This window comes from Coniophora puteana (genome assembly GCF_000271625.1).
Source record: "Coniophora puteana RWD-64-598 SS2 unplaced genomic scaffold CONPUscaffold_4, whole genome shotgun sequence".
In the NCBI taxonomy this organism is placed as follows: Eukaryota; Fungi; Basidiomycota; class Agaricomycetes; order Boletales; family Coniophoraceae; genus Coniophora; species Coniophora puteana.
In genome coordinates this window covers 963237-978154 of record NW_006913056.1, presented here as the reverse complement: position 1 = coordinate 978154, position 14918 = coordinate 963237, and the positions used below count along the sequence as shown (strand labels likewise).

General features: G+C 50.2%; 5 protein-coding genes across 5 annotated transcripts; 1 reads left to right on the top strand and 4 right to left on the bottom strand.

Annotated features, from left to right (window-relative positions):
• Nucleotides 1-64: 64 nt before the first annotated feature.
• Nucleotides 65-2440, bottom strand: CONPUDRAFT_136102 (Allantoicase). Its single transcript, XM_007768629.1, has 8 exons — nt 2294-2440; nt 2150-2235; nt 2002-2090; nt 1887-1954; nt 1753-1829; nt 1590-1706; nt 1304-1533; nt 65-1256 (listed from the first exon to the last, which is right to left on the bottom strand). The coding sequence occupies exons 1-8, from the start codon at nt 2355-2357 to the stop codon at nt 416-418; spliced, it is 1572 nt and encodes a 523-aa protein (XP_007766819.1). The 5' UTR covers nt 2358-2440; the 3' UTR covers nt 65-415.
• Nucleotides 2441-2747: 307 nt separating this feature from the next.
• On the bottom strand, nt 2748-5301 carry CONPUDRAFT_142990 (Clavaminate synthase-like protein). The gene is made up of 11 exons (XM_007768628.1): nt 4949-5301; nt 4806-4891; nt 4665-4752; nt 3990-4612; nt 3757-3930; nt 3614-3700; nt 3446-3551; nt 3251-3394; nt 3136-3192; nt 3022-3085; nt 2748-2962 (listed from the first exon to the last, which is right to left on the bottom strand). The coding sequence occupies exons 4-11, from the start codon at nt 4365-4367 to the stop codon at nt 2884-2886; spliced, it is 1089 nt and encodes a 362-aa protein (XP_007766818.1). The 5' UTR covers nt 4368-4612; nt 4665-4752; nt 4806-4891; nt 4949-5301; the 3' UTR covers nt 2748-2883.
• A 785-nt stretch (nt 5302-6086) lies between these two features.
• On the bottom strand, nt 6087-8639 carry CONPUDRAFT_121106 (cytochrome P450). The gene is made up of 12 exons (XM_007768627.1): nt 7940-8639; nt 7666-7889; nt 7462-7613; nt 7291-7406; nt 7115-7241; nt 7050-7063; nt 6805-6994; nt 6692-6748; nt 6609-6633; nt 6429-6552; nt 6232-6374; nt 6087-6179 (listed from the first exon to the last, which is right to left on the bottom strand). The coding sequence occupies exons 1-12, from the start codon at nt 8246-8248 to the stop codon at nt 6104-6106; spliced, it is 1557 nt and encodes a 518-aa protein (XP_007766817.1). The 5' UTR covers nt 8249-8639; the 3' UTR covers nt 6087-6103.
• A 904-nt stretch (nt 8640-9543) lies between these two features.
• CONPUDRAFT_81034 (kinase-like protein) lies at nt 9544-12317 on the bottom strand. Its single transcript, XM_007768323.1, has 6 exons — nt 12072-12317; nt 11403-12009; nt 10857-11351; nt 10680-10795; nt 10286-10625; nt 9544-10230 (listed from the first exon to the last, which is right to left on the bottom strand). Exons 2-6 carry the CDS (start codon nt 11925-11927, stop codon nt 10114-10116), a joined length of 1593 nt encoding a protein of 530 aa, XP_007766513.1. The 5' UTR covers nt 11928-12009; nt 12072-12317; the 3' UTR covers nt 9544-10113.
• A 317-nt stretch (nt 12318-12634) lies between these two features.
• On the top strand, nt 12635-13445 carry CONPUDRAFT_163941 (uncharacterized protein; the record flags this gene model as incomplete). Its single annotated transcript, XM_007768626.1, has 2 exons — nt 12635-12851; nt 12918-13445. 2 exons carry the CDS (start codon nt 12635-12637, stop codon nt 13406-13408), a joined length of 708 nt encoding a protein of 235 aa, XP_007766816.1. The 3' UTR covers nt 13409-13445.
• Between the last annotated feature and the right edge of the window lie 1473 nt (nt 13446-14918).

The following is a 14918-nucleotide window of genomic DNA, read 5'->3' as shown; positions in this document are numbered from 1 at the left end:
CAGACAACATTTCTACAGCGGACCCACACAGCACAACACCCTCATTGACCAGTGAAAATATTGTGTTGAATATAGCTAGCTTAACGGAAGAGATAGGATTCATGGGTACGTCGTGATGGATATTCCATATTGTTCTTGATAAATAGGTTCGTACAAGTGATGAACTCAGTAAGTCGGCAGCTTCAGCTTCACTGCCTGATCCTCCTTCAGCTCAACAATCTCGCAATCCGACGGATCTCCGTTTCCAATTTGTGTCTCAACGCAGGTAAAGTCCATGTACTGTTTTACGACTCATGTAAGACGAAGAAATGAATCAACTAGTTGACCGAAGTGCTTACCTTTCCCAAGACAGTCATAGGTTGATCTGCGTCGAACAGTCCTAGTCAGCCACAGTATTATCCACAAAGCCAAAACGTCACTTACGCCATTGGCCCTCCTTATACATGATTCCCTGTCCCCCGCTAGCCATAAATGCACGCAAGGTGCTCGCGTCTGGCTTATCATCGGCTCCGTTCTTCGCCACGACCACCAGGTACGTGTTTCCAGGGTCCTTCAAAACTTCATCGCCCTCTTGGCCACCGCCCCCCATCGGTACAAACGCCTGGGTCGTGTACGGGTGTCTTTCTAATACTGTCACGTCAAGAAATCCTCCCACAGTAGCCTCCACTGGCTGGCATCTATATACTGACAAACCCAGGGTTGCGTCTTTGTTTGGATATGACGACTCCATCAAGGCTAGCTTGTGGAATTTATTCGCCGTGCCTTGATTTGCGGGAGTGATCCTTGTTCCGCGCGGCGCAGCAGTCAAGTCGGTGTATGCTTGGATAACTTCTCCATACGACACAAACGCCTCTGGTGTCAGCGGAAGGACCGGGACGATTCTCGCATCGTGGTTCTGTGTTTGCTTCTCTGGCTTGACAATATCGGCTGTACCTTCAATGCTTGTCGCTGTGTCTTTCCGGCCTCCTTTTGAGACATCAGCACGCACACCTATAAGACGCACCCTCTTGATGCCTCCGTCCGGATATATCGTTGCCTTTACATGGGTGTAGACTTTGCCCGCGACGTTCTCCAGCTCGAAGAAATGCCGCCGATGCGGACCGAGTTTTGCTTTCGGCAGAATAGTCACCCACGCCTGATCGTCGTTGGGAACATCCTCTTGGCTTTCTAATGCTTGGAGTTCGCAGCTTTCCGGGAAATTGCCTTTGAAATGTGCGGTATCGATTTCCGTTGTACTGAGGATCCCCGGAGCACCTCTAGCTAGAATTAGCGAGCTGGTTCGGACACGGACTGTTGCGCTTACAGCTTGATGATAACCCAGTCCTTGTGCCCTTTCTGGCGACTTCGTTTTGTCTCCCACCCGTCCCCCATGTCCTTGCCCCGTCCCGGCAATAGCAAATTGCTACCCACCCCAAAATGTTGGTCAGATGTCAACACTACACGCCCTCCTGCAAATACATGTGCCAAGTCAAATGATTCATCGGGGTCATCGGGATAGACTGATGCGACGTGGCCATACACTCTAAAGCGCGCCTAGGTTAGGCGCCTTAATCATCTCCCGCGAATTGTAAAGGGATGGGTGTGCGTACAATCCCCCCATCTGGGTACATATTAAGTTTGACGTAGTTGTATCGCGTGGTTTCCGGGATTTTAAAAAGGTGTCTTGATGAAGGACCGAGTGGAACCCTCGGGAGGATCTCCGACCACTTGCAGCGAATGAGAGATGATTTCATAGAAAGTGATGGCGCTTACTTCGGAACTATCGTGCCCTGGTTTCTCGCCAGAAGTGCTGAGGAGTGCATCAACGGACACCTCTGGTGCCTCGTTGCCTAAGCATTCCGAGATAAGATCTAAGACGATATGATGCCCCCTGGGTGGTTACTTGCCATTGAAGTGAGTCGTATCTACATCAAACCCGACGATGGTGCCAGAAGTTCCAAGCTTGAGAATGCACCTGCCATGCACATGAGCGTTGATTCAAAGTCATGGCTCTCGACGCACCAGTCAAAGGTAGGATTGTGCCGTCTGCTCTCCCAGCCACTGTACAAAGCGCCATTGGGTCCGAACTGTCCTTTCAGGCTGGGCGCTGGCTGAGAAAGATGTCATGAGTAGTACTTTAAATAGACGCCAGAACTATGGCTTTGTTTACTTCAACCACGATTAAATGATGCGCTGCGGCAAAGAAATCGTCAGAGACGTTCACAATGGATCCGCCAAGGGCCACGCTCGAGAGCTCTGTGATAGCGCACACGACTCAGCACTTGTCTAATCATAGGTCAGAGATCGCACTTGCCAGTAGTGCCTCCAAATTCATGATGAAAGTCGCTCAGATCAACAGGAGTAGAGGCCATCGTCATGTCGCGGAGTAGCACGGAAGGTGAAGTTGCTGAAGGAGTTAAATGAAGTCGAGCAAGCAACGAGCGAAACAACTGTGTCTCCTAGTAAGATAAGGTCCAACTTAGTTGGCTTGGTCTTGTGTTGACTTGGTGAGCGTCCAGATAATCAAGTCCGGTTCTTCGGTCCGACAGCCCCTGGTGTTGGCATTTTCTGCTCACACGAACAGCTTATCTAGATTTGTTGCGCTGGCCTGCGCAAGTTATCATGAGACCTTGCAAGAGGACAACGTTGATGCAGATGATCCGGTTCTTTATTTATGCTATGTATCCGCCGGCAATTGAAAACCTTAATCGTGTTGAAGGGCTTGCATCCTTTTCCCGCTGCACTCGTATGTCATAAAGTTAACGTTGATGTGTACATAGATCTATATTCACCGATTGTATTATACAATTGTATTATACACATCGCAATCGCAAGGTAACAAGAACATTAGAAGAACAAATATGGTCCATGACGTTTCGCCAAGCAAGGAAGTCAAGAGTGTCTTCACTGTCCAGGCATTCCCTCAGGAAAATGCTCCTTGAAGAGCTCGGGATAGAAACGCGCGGCTATATCGGGGCGGCTCCTAGTGCGATGATGTATATCGTGAGCCACGCCGCTTCTCTTATGTATAGTTTGACTTACTTGATGCGTCCAATCAGGCACACTTTGCCGAATGGCTCTCTGTCGTACTCGGCGAAGTTGATGGCTGCATGAGGAATAAGTCCAAAATAAAGAAGATCTTAATTATCCACATACACTCAGTTTCGCCCAGGTCTCCGCGGATCTCTTTCAACTTGAGTATCTCCGGCGGGACTTGAGGGAAAGGCTGCAATTAGCGAGCATGATTCAATAGAAACTCACGAGAACGTACAATCCAATATTTCATCAGTCAGCCTGGCATGGAGACTGATGTTCTGGAAGAACGGAACTGAATAACGAGGCGTAGATCCCACAGGTGGCGAGAGAACGCGGTGGGACGTAGCCCGTGCGAGCCCCCTGGTGACAAACTCAAGCCCTATTTGACGCCACGATTAGAGTCAGCGTCTGAGCCACGAAAGCAAACTACCTTTGCCAATATTGATAACGAAGGTGTCAGGGATCGGCGCTGCATCGATCCATTCGCCTGAGAGATTCTGAACCTGCAAACCTGGGTGCGGGGTGGCTTGTAGCAACTATTGGAAGAGGAAAAAAAAATCAGCGTCGACCGTGATCCGGACTCAACAATAATGCTCACGAAAGTCAAAAAGCCAGCATCGTAGTGGGGACCGACCCCAGGGTCGCCATTGGATCCGTCCGCCGCGGGAGCCGGATACTTCGCTAACTAAAACGTTGCAAAGAGTAAGTTTGGAATCTCAGATAAAGAAATTTTCAGACTACCTTCAAATGATGCAGCATCAGCTCGTCTCTATCGAAGAACTTGTTTAGTGCATCAGGATGCAATCCGAGCGCTTCAGCCAGCAGGCTGGTAAACTCATAGCTTAAATCCCGGACAGCGTCGAGATACCGCTCCATTACAGCCCTGAAGCCGGGCAAAGAACTCTCATCAGGCCACTGAAAGTAACAATGTAAGATAAGAAAGCACGGCCCGAGTAAGACGTGTCAACAAATACCTGGCTTTGTCCCCACCAACGCAAGTAATCAGGGTCGCCTGACTTCCACTGAGTCTCGTGGTCTGAACCAAAATCAATATGCTCCCTGTAGTCAATCCTGCTCTTGGTGATTTCTGCTCCAAGATCGCTATACCCAAGGAAATGAGGCGAATTCTTCGAGCTAATCTTCTCCTTGATCTCCAGAGGTAGGTCAAAGAAACGAGGGGTAAAGTCAACTACCGCATCTACATATTCCTTCGGCACCGTATGGTTCTTGAGGTAGAGGAACCCGACATTAACGAGCGCATGTTGAAGCTGCTTAATAAACAGCGGCCTCGTGTGCGGGTCAGAGACAAGTGAGTAGTCGAGGATAGGGACGCTAGAGAAGTTTGCAGCCATGGTTGAGAGTACACAGTGCAAATTTGCGAGTGTTAACGAGGAGGTCGATGCGCTCGACTTTATATACTCGGGAGAACCAGCTCGTTTAGGGGGTGGCAGGGATGGTCACAAGAGTCAGCTCCTGGCACCCTTTCCCAGGTATCCTGGCTCCGGTGATAACTCTAACCTTGAAATCAGAAGTCCCTGAAACGTAAACGATGATAAGAATGATCCGTTGGTTGCGTAGCATCTTGTTTGCTATGGAACTAAGGAGATGTTCATTCCTAAACTCAAGAAGACGGATCTAGGCAGGCTTACTAACGACGAAATGGACGGAGATTCAACGTTAAGGTAAAACGTTAGATTAGTGGAGACTTGGAGCCTTGTTTGCCGGCAAGACGCAATGCTACAAGCATTAGTTTTCGCTGATCCAAAAGATACGATAAACAAACAACGAACTTCGGCAACGTGAAGGTTCACACGGCTTTTGAGCGCCTGTACGAATTCTGCTCAAGTTCGCCTTTGATAAGAAAACAATAGTGGCCCTGTGAAACGCCAAAACATAAATTGACAAATGAACAAAACATGCTGATTGCACTGACTTGTTTTCAGCAGCTCCGTCCGCGCATTACACAGTCCGCACCGTCCATGATGGGCGCCGTCATCTTCAACGCAAGTGTGGTGTAGCCGGGCTTCAACTGCGCCACTGGCAGATCATCCTTATCGTCTTGACGAGCTTCCCATGCCCAATAGAGCGGAGGCTCGATTCTCAGACGCAGCCAGCAACTTCTCGAGCTGGTCTTATGTGAAGGCCGTCGTTATGATCTCATGTGTTCCATCATCTTCGCTTAGAATATCAAGGTTAGAAGTGATAATGCCCAAGTCGACGGCCTCGTTCTGATTAGATTTCGAAGGCGTAAAACGCCGTGTGGTTCCAAGCTTTCTCAACCTCCGGCATATCTGGATTAGTGGCGATGTACTGCGGTTATGTAGATCACATTACTTACCATGTTCTGCGACATGACCACAGGGCCCTGTCAGTACCCGCACATCAGTCGGAGGCAGTCAATTTCCGTCGGCAGCGTCCCGGAAAGCCGATCAAGTACGAGACGCCATACAGCACCTGGACTATAGTATTGGTGTAGTGGTATGTAGATCCGGGTCTATAGAGCTGGCCGCAATGAGGCGCACCGCAGAGAAGAGAACTTGGCAGATACTCAGATACTGCAATGTGACAACGGACATGTAGCTCCGATGCTCACACGCTCACGTTCCAGGCCTGGCACGCATCTATCGAATGCGCGTCTATCGCACCATGATTTTCAAGTTTGAACAAGTAGTACCTTCCCACACACAAGTGTTTAGACCTAACCTACCTGGTAGGTCTTCGATTTGACTCAGAGGCCAGTGGCTTTGGGATAGCCATTCACATTGTAGGATATTTCGGTTGTTGAGCCAACAGGTGGGACAATCGACGACCTGTATCGTACTGTCGCCGAGTCATGTTGACATTGTGTAGATGTGTATGAGCAAACCGCGAACCGTTTACATCAACTCACCAGGGTGCCTTGTAACATCGTTTCAGACTGTTACCCGCGGAAATTGGGCGCAATGCTTAAAACCTTTCATCAGAGGCCACATGTTCCGACGCAGGACCGTCTCCGCGGATGATCCTTCGCAAGTAAAGTCACCTTGATGAATTGGAACTCACAGCAGTGCGAATTTGCGTTGGCCCTTTGTATACAGTTGCGTAAATTTTATGCCGATATATCGAAACCGGAAAATCTCTCGGGACATCTCTTTACAATTTTACAGTGGAATGGTTCCGGGTGACTGACAAATACGCGTGAGATACGTCCATAAGCTCATGGGTTCAGAAGCTCACATCGTGACACCAGATGTAAACTTCGGGTTTACTTCTATCTCTCGCCCAGCATAATCCCTCGTTTTCTCAAAACGAAGCATCGCAAGCATTGTGGCCATTGCAATCCAAATTGCTTCGTCTGCAAAAAAGCGACCAGGACAGACCTACAGTTGCAGAAAGTGAACATCTGCGATGAAAGCACGGATTTTCGTTCCTACCCTGCGTCCGAACCCAAAAGTCGGACTCGAGATAAACGTATTCTCCGGGTCAATTTCTCCGTTCGATAAGAAATGGCGCATCGGATCGAAGGTCGATGAGTCAGCAACGTTCTTGTTCATCGCCCTGTAAAGACGCTGGCCTGAGCATCAGTGAACGTAACCCGGGACCTTTGAACGTACCATGCATTTGCAATAACTAGGGCGCCTATGTCGTAATCAGCTTATGGCGATTTTGTTCAGGGACAGACGCTATCTAGCCAAACCTTTTGGTATGCGATAGCCTTCGAATGTGTCGTTTTCAGTGGTAATATGCGGTAGTCCTGGAAACTCAGTCAATATTGAGCTATAATAGTGGTGCTGGTGCCCTTCCTATTACCTAGAGGTACTGCGGTATGCCACCTGAGGGTCTCGCGCATGACGGCTTCCAAGTACGGCAGATCTTTCCTATGAGACGATGTGGGGAGTTTGTCTCGACCGACAATTTGATCGATTTCTTCTTGTGCCCTCTTTTGGACGTCAGGATAGAGTATCATGGCAAGGATGAATATCGATAGTGTTGCAGACATCTGGGAAGATATACCACCATTTAATGTGTGTTTGCAGGTCATCGAATAGACACACCGAGTCAGCACCACCTATTATTGCGTAAGTAAGATGTCAGTAGCAAGGTAATGAACAAAACTCGCTGATATAGACCGTAACTGCAGCGTCCCGCATGGCCTCATCCAGCGCTTGCTCGTCACGACTGACGTGATCGGGAGATTGGCCCGAGAGAAAGTCGGAGACTACAAAATGCTCTCTAGAACCTGATGACTATGCTCTCATTAGCGTACTTCGGTTAGAAAGCCGAATGCCATCGTACAAGTTCACGTTCGGCAGAACCAAAGAGGACATCCCTGGCACCGAGGATCATTTCGCGGCAAATCAGAGCGCTTCGCTTGAAGCCTCCGCCGGGAAGCCACATAGGAATACGCCCGGCTGGAGATGGTTGAACTCATCAAACGAAGAAAACGATGGATGTAAACATAGCTACCGAAGGGGAACGCGGCTAGGAGAGCCGCCCGCTCAGGTGACAAGACATTCGTCAGCGTCATAGAAAGACGTTGTAGGCGAGCAACGAATGGGTCGTCAACTGGAAGTGCCTTATATCCATAAGTGACCGCCAATATAACTGAAGCAGTAAAGCTATCACGGTTGCCGTTAGACCAGAACTCTGCGACAGTAACTATCGACATACTTTTTCAGATGATCTGACAGCTGGGTATCCGCATTGTCCTTGGTCATATGAGCGACCAGCTCACAAACTTTGTTCGAGCACAGTGCGGAGTAGTTAGACACCATTTCTGCGCGGAGCGTCTGGTGGAAAAGCTTGCGGTGAAGGCGCCAAGTCGGACCGTACGGCAACATGGCTGTATTGACGTTCATTGCAAACCTGTGGTGAGCCAATCGTAAGTTACGATACTACTCTGACTGGTTGAATAAGAGACATACAAATCATACGCTTCCAGGACTGGCCTGTCCGAGTAATTCGCTGAATTTTGTTCAAGTAGACCTCTAGCAGCCCGGGCAGAGTTGATAATGACATAGTGTTGACCGAGGACCTGAGCATGCACTATCTCGCCATATTCCTCTGCCCAATTCGTATACGTGATCCACGGCTGTTTGTTGTCAATATCGAATAGATTTCCAACGAAAGGCAGAGGCGAAGGGCCTGGTGGATAAGGGAGCTGCCTTGTGTGCTTTTTAAATATTGTGATGCGTCGAAGGCCGACAGCAAGAAGAAGACCGACAGACATAGCAAAAACTACGCCATTCAACATAACTGCGCTGTAAATAAAAGTGCGACAAAGTAGGAAAGATGAATCGACACGAAGTGTGGAAGAGTGGAGGAATGAAGACTTGCATCGCGGCTTTTAATTTATCTCGGTGGATTCAGCCCTTATCAATTCGGCCCGTCGGGATGTTTGTTCACAAATGCAAACGAACAGAGGGCGAGGCGGTCGTCGAAGATCCTAGGTACATCTGAATAGCAAGATATGTCACATTTACCTGCAAAGAAGCGGGCGAACATCCCCATCAACTTCAGTGGCACAAAACCGAGGAGATAACGCCGAGTTCAAGTTAAATCGCTGCTCGTTCCTCGTCTGCCGACCAAGCGAAGTGAGATCAGATACAGTTGAGCGTCACGCGTTCGCGTCAAGCCCGACGTCGCCGAAGAACCTCATATACTGTCTTGAGTTAACATCGAGCTTAACCAAGATTGGAATCACCACATTGACAAGGCTTGAGGCGGGGCGCACCTCTCAGATGTGGCCCATCAAAGATTTGTAGAACGTGCGATTGTTGATATATTCACAGCCTATTCAGACTTGCAAGCTTGAATTGAAAGTAGTTTCATTTCTTGGAGGGCAGCGAAAGAGCGGCGTCCAACCAAGACCATGGCATCACCGATCGCGAGCCCTGAGTTTACACCAAGAGATCGGCTCTCCCCTATGTAGAGTGTGAGTCCCAGGATCATGCGGCTGTCTCAATGTTTCCTGAGCGTCAAACCAGAGCGCTCCGAGTCGGGGAGGGTGCTTTAGCCTTGATTTCGGCCAAGCTGCAGGTCAAGGGCAGTGCTTTAGGGGGTTACGTCACCGTAGCCTTCGGATAGACTCGGCGGTGGTTGCGCCGTATGACCACAGTAGTGCGTAGGACCCGGAGACGTCAGGATGCGCAGTGGTGCCAAAAACGAGCTTAAGCCATTTGAAGTTGTACTGAAGTCGTCGTTCAAGGAAAGAATGATCAAGAAACCTTCCCAGCGCAGACGCGTGATGTGTATGCGGGTAAATTGCAAAGTGCGACGTGATCATATTTATCCATAACCTCAATCGCGTCCACCGACACCACCGCCGCAGCGCCCCATTCTTAGCGGTACTCTGCGGTAGCTCCTCATTCTCTTATAATTCACGTAGTTTAAATTTACGTTCCCTCGTGCATCACCCGGTGTTTGTTGTGTCTCTTATTCAAGTTGTATTATGCTAATACACTAAACTCAGTAAGAATCCTCCATAAAATGCGCAATCCGATGAAAGGGTATTTACATCATAGAGTACACAGTGTACATGATGTGTAGTTTTGTATTACTCCTCCGGATCCTGTGCGTACATTACGTATACATGTTGCAGTTATCTGACTTGGGGGGCTGGGAGAGAGGATTGTATCGGGAGTGGTCTCCAGCAACGACCATATCTGGGGGTAGGCACGCATGAAGGGAGAACCCGCCTGGTGCCAGACGCAGGTGGTAAAGTAGTCTAATAAAATATTGGTAAGATAAATTCGAGAAGAAAAGAGTGCATGGGACATGGCCGAGCGCACGGGGCGGCAGGTGTGGTCACTGACACCGAGCAAGACGTATACCAGAGCTCGTATGAAGTGTGCAACAGTGTATAAACAGCATGAGTGAGCAATATTGGCGATTGTCGTCTTGTATCATCGCCCAGGTCCGAAGGTCGCCAAATTCCTGTAACATGCCTGATCCGCAGCGCACCTATGACGTGCCCGTGTGAAGCACGATTAAACTTCATTTCCCCGACTGTCGCAAGATGAGTGGGGAGACCAAATGCCGTCAAATGGCAGGAACAAGGATTTGATCTGGTTTTGAACCTTTCTTGTCCCTGCCCAACAGGAGTGGGTGACGGAAAGTTCACTCGCCACCCCAGGAAGAACCACGGTGATGCGTGTCGCGCCAGGCCATGGCCCGCTTGACCCAGCTGGCCGTATCGACTTCCCGGTCGGCATCCGCCTTCAGCCAAGGGTGGTCCTGCGATCATGAGTAACCAAGAAGAAATTACGACAACATAATAACGAGGACTTACAAGGAGCTCTGCATAAGATGCCCGCTCACTTGCATTCTTGATAAGACATTTGTTCACCCAGTCACGGGCTTCTGGTGACCACTTCCGTGTAACTTCGGAGCCCCACGCCGGTGCCTCGTTCTGCTTTGGAGTTTCTGCAGTTTCTCCGCTCTCTGAAGTAACTTCTTCCTCGGCATCTTTGAAGTCATCTTCGTCATCGTTATCTTCATCATCGCTTTTCGCAGCACCGTTTACCACAGGCATGTCCTCCTCATCGTCAGGCAGCCCTGGCGCCTCCCCATCCACGATTGCGCTCAGCTGAGCGAACACGTTTTCATACGTTTCTGGAGGATAAGGATATCTACATTACCGTAAGCGAAAAAAAAAACGCCAACAATGCAAATATGGTACACACCGTCCACGAGCTACTTCCACGATGCTAAGACCAAGACTCCATATGTCCGCGCTGACAGAGTACGACATGAACGCGTCATCGTTAGGCGTGGGTGATGACCCCTTTATTCGCTCGGGCTAGGGATATTATGTCGTTGGTTCTCCAATCCGGGTCAAAGCAAGCCAATGTATTACGCACCGCCATGTAGCTTTGACACCCAACATTCGTACGCGCGATACTCTTTTCAAGCTGTCCACTAACACCAAAGTCACATAGCTTGATGAAACCTTTGGTCGAGACCAGTACGTTGGTGGGCTTCACGTCGCGATGCATGACACCCAACTCGTCCTTCAAAAACTTGAGTCCGCGTGCCATGGATGCAGCGAAACGTGCAAGCAAAGGCTCCGTCACTCGAGGTTTAGCCATCTCCTCTAGCTGTTCTTCAGAGCCTTCACGTTCGCCTGGGGGAGGTGCAAAGCGACCTGAGCCAACGAGCACATTCGCGCCAGGAGGGTCGCAGCACAAAGAAGCGAGGGAGCCACCGTCCATGTACTCCATGCAGTAATATACGCAGCTCTCCACAAAGAAAGCACCGTAGAACTCGACTATGTGTGGCGAAATGGCACGATGGAGAATGTCAAGTTCCATGAGGATCCCGTTGAGTTTCGCGCTGTCGAGTTCAAGTCGTATTTCCTGATACAAACGGATTTAATTTTGCAGCATGAATATCTGAAAACTGTTTACCTTCATAGCCATCTCTACATTGGTAGGCTTATGGAGAACCTTCTTAACGGTACCGTAGTTGCCACGACCAAGCTCCTGCTCAAGTTTGAGTTGTTCCATGTTTATTGCAAACGATGACCCGTTCGAAAAGTCGACGCCAGAAGCGTGTATGACGGCTTTCCCGGAAAAGTTGAGCCGGCCGGAGGGGTCTCTGGAGATTGACACCACAACAACAACAATACATGATCGATCAGTCGGGCTTGTCAGCATAAAGAATGAGAGTTGGATTATGGTGCACATACACAATCTTGTTGAAGTTGGCAAAAGGCGTGTCCCCAACGTGTCGATTCGCTTCAGCCAATGATGGTCTACCTGCACCCAGGCCCGCACCCATGGCACCTCCACCTGCTGCGATGTCCGATAGCTTGAAACCGGGTTTATTTTTCTTGGCTGGTGGCGGAGCCCCTGGTCGGCCACCTCGAGCAGGGAATTGAGAATTAGAAGGGACAGGGGGGAAAGAGCGAGACTGATGTGGCAGAGATTCATTGAGTGACGCTCTGCCCAGAGCCTGAGCAGCAGAATCGGCGGAGGGTGATGCAGACGAGTTGGGCACCCCGCGGTTGAGCATCTGGAGCGAATTGCATCACATAATCAGCCGCTAGATGTCAAGGCATCTCGGAGAAAACATACTGCAGCCATCTTTGCTTGGAGTGACGGAGGAATGGGTGGGTTTCCTGGACGCGATGTGAGGAGGCCGCTTAGGGTGTTGCGGCCTTGGCCCGAGGCCGAGTTCTGCGCTCCGGGAGAGGTTGGCGACGCATTGACGGCGCGACGTGACGAGATAGGAACGGGAGGCGGACGGGTTGCAGGAGACGGGGTGCTGTCAGAGGTATCTCCCTGCATGTTCTGGTGTGATCAGGGAGAGAAGGGAGAGAGCAGGAGAGGAAGGGAGAAGGAATGGCGAAGGGTGGTGGGTCTGTGACGGGATGAGCGGATGATAGAAGCTTTAGATTTGAGACGAATTACCCAATATATCGGAGTTGGGACGCGGGGGTTGCTCCAAGTCACGGTCACAGTACACAATTAACTGTTTAACGCTGTTACAAGGTGTTGCAATTAGCCAATGACGACGACTGGCAGCCAAGGTGAGCCTGTTTTTGTAGCAAGGGCAATGGGTTTATCGATCGAACTTGCAATGACGTCGTGTCAATGAACTTTCAGTCGTCATTTGCCTCGTGTTCGCATTCGGTCTCATGCTCGCTGCGTTCAAACGCTGGACACGCTCCGACTCAAAGGACAATATGCACATCCGCGTAAAGTGGGGGCACGACACCCTGCACATCCCCCTCCCCTCACAAGACACGCCCCTTCGCCAGCTTCGCAATGATCTCGCCGAATATACCCATCTTCCGCCCGACTCTTTCAAGCTTGTCCACGCAGGCGCGGTCATGAAAGACGACAGCGCACCGAGTGCGTTTCTCGTTCACCCCTCGCTCTCTTGTCGCCCAGTCACCTAACTTCGTTAAACTTGAATAGTTTCAGCATACAAAATTCACGAAAATTCCCTCATTGCTCTCATTGGAGGCAATACTACTCCTTCAGGTCCTCAGCGATCCTCCGCCACTCCCGCTGCCGAACAAAACCCGTCCACCGTAATCAAAGCTGAGCTCGATCGCGTGCGTGCCTCTCTAGGGCCATCCGTACATGAGTTTGTACGCACCATCTCCCCTGATGTCCAACCTGCCGCCTCCGCTGCCCAGCTGCCGACGGTTACCTCTTCCGCACCCGCACCTATCCCGGCGTCTGCCGCCCAGCCGACCACGTCATCACCTCCATTAGAAAGGACCCCCGCCCTCACTCAAGAACACACTCGTCTCTCAGAGCTCCTCCTACAGTCCCTTCTTAGGCTCGACGCAATACGCGTCACTGACGACCCCGAGATGCGCGCTGAGCGCAAGAGTGCAGTCCGTGAGGTGCAGAAAATCCTCGATACCCTCGACAGCGCTTGGGCTTCCGTGTCACGATAACCTCGTACTCACACGCATCCGAGATAGCCACCGCCCCAGCAACTTTATTCGTCACTCGGCGTTACTCTGCGTTACTGCATGCTTTCAACCGTAGCACCACGGACGTCAATACGAATGAATGCGTCGCTCGTTTCTCCTCACACGCGTCCATTCAGTGCAAGGGCTCAAATCAGCCCCATCCGCAGCAGCTGCAGGATTGCGTACATGCATAATTGACATTGCACGTATCTTATCTCCCGGTCATTCAATAGTAATACATACCCGACAAATTTTACAGGCGCATCAGTTTAATGAGGACTCGCGGTGATACATCGATGATCTTGCTCGACATCGATTGCGGAGTTCCGCGCAATTCGCCAATTCCCCGCCCTTCACTCACTGTCTCGCAGCTTTTTTCTTCAAATGGCACACCATCGATAACCTCGATCCTGGCCAGCGAAGAACCAGTGCCTCAATAGCAAATGAAACGCGATGCAGCGGTCTGAAATTTATGGCTTCCATGTTCCGTTGGATTACTCATGGTGTCGTGTCTGGCCAATAATATGCGGCCGGCGTCGACATGTCAGCATACTGCCAAGTTCCATTAAGGACACTTTCGTCCGACTACCGGGGTGGTCTTAACAGTAAGCACGCGTATGTAAAGTCTCAACCATTCGTGTGTCCTTCAAGAGCCGCATTCTAAGTGTCGTAGAATTACACCGGGTGACGGACGACATAGGCGGTATCCGATCTCAACGCCCGTGAGGAGGTCAAATATTTCCCCAGATATCGTCGATGAACTTCAGCCTGTCGTCCCCGTTTGTGATATGTATAGGCGTGCCCTCGGACGTGTCATGCTTTTCTTGGCAGATCTTCGCAACGCTTTTGGCCCTAAGGATGATCTGTGTGGAAATCTGATGCACTTCCAGTGTGCTGACTGCTGTGGCTGCCATTGGTAATTTTGGAGACCAGAAAGGTGAGCAATGGCATCAGGATTTGAAATTTTGACATATGGCGATCATACGTGGTTTTGTGTCCCTTGAATTATCGCAGAGAAAAACAGTCAGAGCTCTTATATGTCGACGAACGGACGACTCATTGCCTGAACGATCTGAGATACATTTGCTACCTGGGAACATTCAACAAGGTTTAAGTCTATGACAGCGAGTTCATCAGGGCAAGCATCAGAGTTGCAGGGCGTTATGATGTCTCGCGCAACGAAGCATTCAACTGTCATACCGGGAATTTTGAAATCCGTAAACACGGTCAATGATGTTAGCCCAGGTAGAGCGACCATAGAATATTGTTACGATGTTGCCCCGGAAAATGACTGCTCAGCGCAGCGCTCAGCTGTTACACCACTCGTTGAAGTCGGATTTGCCGCACTAGTATGTAATTCCAAGCTCTGCCGTGTCGTCGCTATTCGGGTCTCCGCGTGTACCCCGTTGCTCCTTGTACGGGGCCCTTCGTTATGGCGACTCGGACCCTTCTACTCCACGACGAAGCCGTGGACCATGCTCATCGGCTCCGC